At 38.8% G+C, this 8,992-nt stretch overlaps 1 protein-coding gene and 1 non-coding gene across 2 annotated transcripts; one reads left to right on the top strand and one right to left on the bottom strand.

Moving 5' to 3' along the window:
* Window positions 1-411: 411 nt before the first annotated feature.
* arl8bb (ADP-ribosylation factor-like 8Bb) lies at window positions 412-6,047 on the bottom strand. Its single transcript, XM_023403673.2, has 7 exons — window positions 5,846-6,047; window positions 4,306-4,386; window positions 4,017-4,090; window positions 3,632-3,725; window positions 3,101-3,168; window positions 2,716-2,786; window positions 412-1,543 (listed from the first exon to the last, which is right to left on the bottom strand). Exons 1-7 carry the CDS (start codon window positions 5,966-5,968, stop codon window positions 1,494-1,496), a joined length of 561 nt encoding a protein of 186 aa, XP_023259441.1. The 5' UTR covers window positions 5,969-6,047; the 3' UTR covers window positions 412-1,493.
* A 1,681-nt stretch (window positions 6,048-7,728) lies between these two features.
* trnat-cgu (transfer RNA threonine (anticodon CGU)) lies at window positions 7,729-7,800 on the top strand. Its single transcript has one exon. It is a non-coding gene; the product is annotated as a tRNA-Thr (tRNA).
* The last annotated feature ends 1,192 nt before the right edge of the window (window positions 7,801-8,992 follow it).

The raw sequence follows: 8,992 nt of genomic DNA, 5'->3' as shown, positions 1-8,992 counted from the left end.
CACACAGAAAAAAAAAAAAAAAAAAATGAACAGATCAAGATGCACTGGCCAGGCAAGGGACAAATTAATATACAGTGGTTGAAACTGGGAGAAATCATTGTCTTGTCGCTGAAAGGAAATGACAAGTCAATCAATACGTCGCTTTTAGAGGAGCCAGCTTTGTCTTTGGACTGCTAAGGCTTTCACAAGAAGACATCAGCATTCAGCCAAGGGTGTGGCAAGGCATGGATGACATCAAACATCCAACGCCTTCAACTAATGGACTGTCTTCTCCTCTCTGTCATCTCAGTCCCTGTGACTAACACTGGCTTTCTGCTATCCAACCTGAACAAAATAGGGATTATGAAACAGATACTTCAGCACACCCATACTATGTTCAGACAATTAAAAAAAAAAAAAAAAAAAAAAAAAAATCCCATAACAACCTGAGAACTGCAAGCAAAAGTCAGCCCACATTTCAAGCTACATAAAAGATTTGCAGGCTGCAAGTGAAACAGCATTCAAAAGTATACCTAACTAAATGTAACATTTTGATATTCACCTCACATCCCAAGTCATCCATTACTTCATTCCTCATTTTTCATTGTTAGTACATTGCTGTCTTTTCTCAGACGTCATAATGTGTTTATGTGATTAGAAAACATAAAATGAGATTGTCTAGAGGTGGTGTTAAGTGTAATCAAGGGATTTTAGCTGTGTCTGAACCAAGTGTTTTTTATTTATTTTATAATAGGTTAGAAGTTGCATTGGGCAATAACTGTCTGATTGGGACACTCACTGAGCCAAAGGCACTTAAAAATCTGCTGACGTATCTTAGGATTTTCGCCTCAGATACAACAACCGCTCACAGTCTTGCCTTCCATTGATCTTGTTATGTGTAAACTTTAATTTAAGTCACTTAATAAAATAGATACTTCCATATGCCGGCAAATAAAAATGCAGGCTACATTGCTAAGAGTTTAGCAGGAATTGAAGGCTTTAGCGCAAAGCAACCATTGTCATTTGGCAAATAACTGTTAAAAACTACAATCACACGATGTCACGTAAACACGAAATGTTGACAGGCAACAAAACGGATGTTTTGATTGTGGGATTAGAGGAGCTCCATCCTAGTTGGGGAACAGTACACTGCAACATCATTAGATTCCTGTGTCGAAGAAAACAGAAGCCAAAAAAAAAAAAAACTCCCATGATGTACACAGACATAGAGCATGTCCATAATGACAGGCGATAAGGCATGATGGGTATGGACAATCCACCTTCTAGCACAGTACTGAGACAACTTTTCAAGACTCCAGATAGTTGGGGGTGGCGGTAGTGCTGTACAGGGGCTACACATCTATGGTAGTGTACTGGGTGATGCAGGTGGTGACGGTAGTGAGCAGAGAGAGAGAGCTGGATTACTTCACAGAGGCAGTGGAAGGGATGACTGTCGAGGACCCATGACCGTTAGAGGGCTGAGGCCAGAGCTGCGACTGGGGAGGGCTTCACTTTCAGCTTCTCCGGGACTTTGAATGCTGGATGAGCCACTGCAGTGTGATATCTGCAGGGAGGAAATACGTTTGTAAGACATTTTTATGACTTCAGCAAGAAACTATTACTAAACATTTGTACCCATGAGGTTTGATGTAGAACCATTTAAACTCTGATCAGAGGGTGTTTCACTTCATCCTGCTGGACTCTGTTAGCTTTGCTGTTGTTGCGTCATTGCAGGTTCAAGTCCAATGCGAGTAATTGGATGATAAATGTTTTATGGACAGTGTTTATGTTATTGTCATGTTTTCAGTGTTCTCCTCCCTCTTATCTATTTAGTTATTATCCTTTATCTGTTTTACTGTTTTTTAAAATCTATTCTATTGGTTTCATTATTACTTTTCAGTTTTATTTCTCATGTGCGTTAGTCTCATACTGTTTTACTGTATACATTTTCATGCCGTCTTATTATTAGCTTGTCAGTAAAGCATTTTGACTTGTTTGACTGATTGACTGAAATGCTGGAATTGAATGTCCAAGTTGCAACGTGACATTAAACTAAACTCTGAGGCTTCAAATAGGACTCCAGGTTATTTATTTTATGGACATAAAATAAAATGATTAGCAGTTTCTAGAAACTTAAGTTCTATATCAGTTGGACTGTAAAGAAAGAAAAGTATCGGACCCATATGGTGAAAATACTATAAAATAACTTCAGAGTTGCTGTAAGACACAGATTTGTATGTGTCTGTTCTTTCATTTTTATCTAAGCGGCATTTAAAGAGAGAACAAATGGTGAAAATGCTTCTTACATTGAGGCTACATTGATGAGTCACAACGTATTATTAGCTTTATCTTAATTGCAGTGCCCTGAAAAGCACATGTCGAATGCAATATGAATCAGACACTTTATACTTTAAAATGTATCAGCTCAGATTTGAAGTATGCAACAAGTGCAGTCCATGTGACAGTGACAAAACTGACTAGTCTGACTTATCTGACTGATAAGTCGACTTTGACATGTACCACAAATTGACTGCACCAATTAACCAGCAATTATGATCAATCTGCCAGAGTGAAACTCTCTGAGTCTGAGGTGAAGCTAAGCCCCGAACCAGGCTAGCCAAGGGAAATGAGTTTTTATGCTAACTGAAGTTAGATTTAATTAAACCTCATTAATTAAACAGAATTTCCTGTCTTGACAGGTAATCTTGCTTGATGAACTACCCCTCAGATGTTTACCTATGTTGTCTTTCTCTTTGCAGGAGACAGAGTAGCAGCAGATCTCTCGGTCCTGAATGGCAGATAGGTTCCTGCAAACGGAAAAGATTAAAATCACATCTTCAAATGTCAAGAAATAAAATGCTTATTTTTCAGAGCATAAAATCCTTGATTGATGTATGATATAACACAAGTATGTGGATACCCCTATCCACCTTATTTTGGCCATATTATATAAGTTTAATTCATTGGAAATGCATAAAATCATAATTTATAGATTTATCATCTACTAATTCAGAAAAGACCACATGATGTTTCGCATGTTAGCTTTTGGTTACATCACAAATCCTTTTCCTGATGTTATTGCTGGATTATCAGCAGAAATACAATATTCAGAGTGCCTCACATTTTTTCAATGAGCTGCTTCTCGTCAAGTGCACTGGGCAAGTCTCGTTTGTTGCCCAATACTAGAACCTGAAAAATGAGAAAAAGAGAGGAAGAGCTGATCAAGGTCCAGCACAGCAATATATCGGTGTTATAGCACACTTTGATCAGCCAATCTAAAGGACATCTATCAGCCACATGTCCTTCACGACCCTTCACAGAATCCTTACTGTTAGGACAAAATAAACAGCCTGTGTGTGGTGTCAAGTCACAGCAGCTGGAGCCCTATCGATTCAGCATGCATACCCTGTCTAGTCAATTATGCTGTCAGCTTCGATATTGAAAACTCATTTAAAATTCTTGGCTTGGGTTCAAATGACCGTCGAGTGTAAGGCCATCAACGCTGAGTCACTGCAAGCCATTAGCTGCAGCGATTACTCATTATGACTTTAATCACTGGCTGTGATAAGATAACAGAAATCACAGTGATAAACCAAGGTGTGTCTGAACAATCTTTTTGCTTTTTGTTCAAAAATTACAAGCGGCCTCTTACAGGAATTCCCTGTAGTTGTGGTTTGTCTAAAAGGTTGTGCAGTTCATTTCTGGAAGCTTCTATCTTCTCTCGATCTGCTGCATCCACCATGTAACTGCAAAGGAAAACAAAAATACTACTTTAAATTTGGTAGCACTCGTTTCCCTTCGCCAAAATAAAACACCTTCCACGAACACTTTGCTCAAATATTTAAAGTGAAACATAACATCTAAAAAAGAGAACTATGTAATGACACTATTACATGAGACTTAATAAATGATAATACCTGAACCAAACCAAATATTAACATGATGAATAACATTTTATTATGCATTTATATATTTTTTTTTTCAGGTTTCCAGCCATAAAGGCCATGCGCTGTACTCTAGAGCGTCCACAAACTTACACAATTGCATTGACTCCTCTACAGTAGCGCTCCCACATGCTTCTGAAGCGGGGCTGTCCACCTATGTCCCAAATCTAAAGCACAAAAGCACAAAATCAACAATACATTCATAAGCGAAGCGAAAAAAAAAAGAAGAAGAGGGCCTGGGTAACATTTTGTTCCAATCATTGCACCATTAATGCTCTCCAGTGCAGAGTACACAACTCTACACGGGCACTGGTCCAGTATAAAATTGATTTTGAGTGAAGGGTGAAAGCATCCAGCTGGACATTTTAGCTGGTTAGCCTACCTTTATTGTCACATTTCCTTTAGTGACCTTCCGCATGTTGAAACCGACTGTGGGAATCATGTCTTCACTGAACTGGCCCGACTGTATGAGACAAACGCAAGGACAAATGGTGGCATGTTGGTGAATACTTAATGTTAAATTGTGAAAAGACACACCAAGTGAGGTAATTCACATTGAAAGTTACTAACTGACTGATAGTCTATTGTCAAGAGTTTCAAATAAAATTCTGTTGACATATATTTAGTTTCAACTGATTCAGAAGTCACATGAAAAGCCTGGAGGTTGTGAATCATTTCTGTGCACGCGGTCATAATAAATTTAAGGAAATGATTTGATTACAGGGGTAATATTAGCTGCTTGAGGACTGTAGCTGAATCTTAACACTTGCCCTTTTACTCCATGCATCATGTTGAGATGATACCATCTATGCATCAGCATACATCAGCTTTCAATCAAGCTCTTTACAGCCGGCCTGGGCTGGGACCAAACATCACAGAAGCTCAAAGTGCCATAAAAATAAAAACAGACATTTATCCTTAAAATGTGATACTCAACTGTAAAGCCAATCTATACTGCATATATAAGCACTACCTAGTCTTAGTAATAAATAATATAATGATTTTTTAATTCAAATATGGTATATAACTTTAACAGGCTCAGTTGCATGGCTTATATACGGCCTGGACCTAGTCGAGCAGCCTGTGTGAAGGAGAAGGAAGCTTTGTTCAAACCTAATTGCAGATCACCTGACATGACCACAACAGAGACTGGAATAAGTGTGTATTATTGTGATGAATCCAGGAAGGGGGAAGTCTACAATACTGTGGCTTGCAACTTCACTTCATCTGAAGAGTACAGTGTGGCCTATCACCTAGAAACACACACATAAACAAAACTGGGCTAAATAGTATAACCCTTACCACGCCAAAGCTGTGGCAGGCTAAGCAAGCGAGACATCACAACAAACAGCTCCAACAAAGAAGTATCAGAAAATATATAATGTGTAAATATTAAACAGGGGCTGATGCCAATGCTGAACTCAGCTATACTGGCTTGCATACAATGGGTTATTCCACGAAAGCTTTTTTTTTTTTCTTTAAAGTCTATACTGATGATATATACAGGTGGCAGCCTGTAGCCATGATGGCTCCAGGCCTCATAAGCTTCTTCACACCCAGTTGGATGACGTAGACAAGACAGGCTGTTTACAAAATGTAGTTGTGGTCCGTGTTGTTAACATATCGCTGATGTTGACACACCAGCAGCGATTACACTGACGAGTCCGTTCACATGACCGCTTTCATAAGTAAGCGCACAGTCATACCAACTACTTCGTCATTTTAGCTAGCCAAACAACGGCCGAGCGAAATCGTTAGCAATGTAGTATTGCAGCAACATGTGCCATTTGTAAGGCCCCCAAACTGTCATGTCACTAAATTTATAGAACAACCTATAAATGTGTAACATATCCAAAGAAAGCTTCGTCCACCACCTCTTCCAGGTTGTAGCCTGGGCCCACACTGAGTTGCTGGCAACTTACCGCAATCACGTTGACGAATGTGGTTTTCCCGGAGTACTGAAGTCCCACTAATGTCAGCTCCATCTCCTCTTTCCAGAAGAGGGACCTGAACCAGTCCAAAAGCCTGTTTATGAGGGCCAGCATCTTGGATGACACAGCAGTCGCAGTCGCTGCGGCCGTCTGGATGTGAACTTGCTAACAGTCTACACAGGAAGTAGCTAGCTGCTTTGTCATATCATGTGATCTACTGACAAGTGTTGCTGCTGGTTCTGCCTGTGAGGAGTGCATGAACCTCACGGGAGCGCGCACAGCGACTGCCGAACCTGACTGACAAGATCACAAAGTGATCATTATACATCCATGGTTTAGATGGAGAGCAAAGGAAATTCAACATCATTACACTGGTCCATAACGCTTTTCAGCTTTTGCACTATTATATTCTATATGATTTTTATGCATTCCCACATCCCAAGTTCCAAAGGAGTCAAGTTCAATTCTTTTTTACAATAAATTTCAAATCAAGCCTAATTAGGCCATAAAAGCTGTTTGTGGCATTAAAGGCAGAGAGGCACAGTTGCCAATAGGATCATTACAATACATCTTTCAATAAGCCTAAGTAGTGTTATCTGTCTGTCATTCACTGGCTTATCATTTTTACCCAGTGACCATCACATTCAAAAATTGTATCTGCCATAAGATCCAAAAGCGTTTGTTATTTTTCATTGCATTAATAATTATTTGCATTTAAAAAATATTTGATTTGCAAGCCTTAATAACTTTTTCAACTTCATTGTGTAATTATTATCTTTGATTATGAGAAACATAGCCACATCTGCAAGCTAACAATTTTGTTCAGCTTGGATTCACATACCATATATATCTGGTCCTTTACAATAAGATAAACTGAACAACATTAAAACACACAGATACAACTAAGTTAAAGGCCAAAAATTATAAATACATTCAGGGTTAAGGTAAGGTAATAAGGAATTAATTATGTCAATGACAAAAATGGCAGAAATAGAAACGTGTGTGTGTGTGTGTTTATGTCCCACAATTTAAGGATCCTTTCATGTCTTTGATGTATTAACACTGTAGAAATGTAACAGGCTGTAGTTGGTGAAGACAGCCAGAGAAGTGAAATAGGATAATTATTTGGACTGGAAAGGCCTTTTCATCACATAAGAAGAAACAATGACTTGCGAGATTTTCAGTAAGCCAAAACCACTTGACAGTTAAGGATAACTGGTATCAAATTTATCTCAAGTAGAAGTATAAGTACATGTGTAAAAATGTAGTCAGATGAAAGTACAAAATAAGTCCGTTAAAATGTCCTCTGAGTAAACATTACTGTTACATTTTTAACAGGAGGAAGGGGAGGGGTTAACAATGCTGCATGGTGATTATATGATAAAGCTATTAAATGAAAGAAAAATATTTAGGCTACCAGGAATATATACAGGTGTATGCATGGTATTTCAATGCTGTTCCAGGTGAGAACTGCACTGAAAGCAACCAATAATTTCCAGTCAGGCATTTTGCAGCCTGTGCATTCAATGGATAATAAAATATACATTGAGGTGGCAGTTTATCTAGCTAAAACTAATGCAGTCTAATACAACTAGGTATCCGCTATTTATGACAATAAATCTACCCTTATAATGTTCATTTTTTATTAAAATTATTGAAGTTGTTGATTCAACTGTATGATCATTTTGGAGGCTGTAGTGTATGGTGCTGTTGAGCTGTATTGTATTGTAATATACGGTGAGTCACAACAGTCAGTCAACTGTTGCACTCACCTGACATCACGTCAAATCCTTCCGCACACTGCTCTAAATCCACCTTCTCTGCTCATTCATCCACAGTGCAAATTATGATGGCCTTACACTTCAAGCTATGGAGGCGTGGTGGCCAAGTGGTAAGGCGTTGGTCTCGTAAACCAGAGATCATGGGTTCAACCCCCATCCATGCCTTTAAATATACCTTAGGTGTTAAAGATCTTGCTGGATCATTTCACAGGGTTAAAGGCTGTTCCCTTTAGGAACTTCTAAATCGCTTGGATCAAAGCACCTGACAAATAAGTACATGTAATGTTATTATTTCTCTGGACATGGACACCATGATGAGCATGATATAATAAAAAAATATGCAAATTAATATAGAAATGGTGCTTTGATTTTTTTTCCTCATTTGTACCAAGTAAACAATTTAACAATTTACATTCTGGCTGCATTCTTTCTGTGTGTGCCCACCGTCTTGACTTAATACGTCGGAAAATTCATTTCTCCACGTAGGTATACATCACTTTTACTCATGTCACACAGCTGTTCTGATTAAAAGTCTCTGTGCTCGTAAACACCAGAACATATTAAATCACATCCCGTGTAAACAGCTGACCCGAAAACTTCAATCAGAATGAAAAAAAAAATTTAAATGTCCAGCAGCTCAATAGTAATAGTAATAAACAATAATAGTTCTGGTGCACAATAGTACAAGTCATGAACCACTGCCTTTGGCTGAGGTGTTGTACAGCCTGATGGCAGTGGGGACCAAGCATCTCCTGAACCTCTCTGTTCTGCAGCGCAGCGAGATGAGACGTTGGCGGCAGCTGCTTCTCTGTCCTGCCAGAATGTTGTGGAGAGGGTGGCTGGTATTGTCCAAGATGGCCTCATCTTACATTGCATGCCGCTCTCCACAACAGTCCTGAGTGAGTTTACAGTGTCTACCACGTATCACAACCAGTGTAACTGTTATAATTTAAGACGCTTGGACCCAAATGCAGACAGAAAGACTGGCAGGTAGTGTTTGAAGATTAATTTGACAAAAATATCAGGCAGGGATATGAAAATCATAAAAAAAATCCAAAATCATGTAATCCAAACTAGGGAACGCAATGGGAGCTCGAGGGGAAACAGGAAAAACACAGCAGGTTCAGGGCAGATCGTGACAATGACATCCACACCACACAGAAGCAGCAAGTTCACATCACGGTTTGTTCATAGCAGCTCATGAGTGTTTCAACATATATAATAAGTGCATACACACTTGGGATTAAATATGGTTGGTGGTTGTTACATTAACTATTCATTTATGAAACAACTGAAGTATCAAGAGTTAAAATGAAGAAAAGGGGCCACAAAACTAACTGCCAAAAACTGTGAAAAA

This window comes from Seriola lalandi, unplaced genomic scaffold (genome assembly GCF_002814215.2).
Source record: "Seriola lalandi dorsalis isolate HSWRI2012SDOR001 ecotype SW California unplaced genomic scaffold, Sedor1 jcf7180002054169, whole genome shotgun sequence".
Lineage (NCBI taxonomy): Eukaryota > Metazoa > Chordata > Actinopteri > Carangiformes > Carangidae > Seriola > Seriola lalandi.
This window is presented reverse-complemented; position numbering and strand designations above follow the sequence as displayed.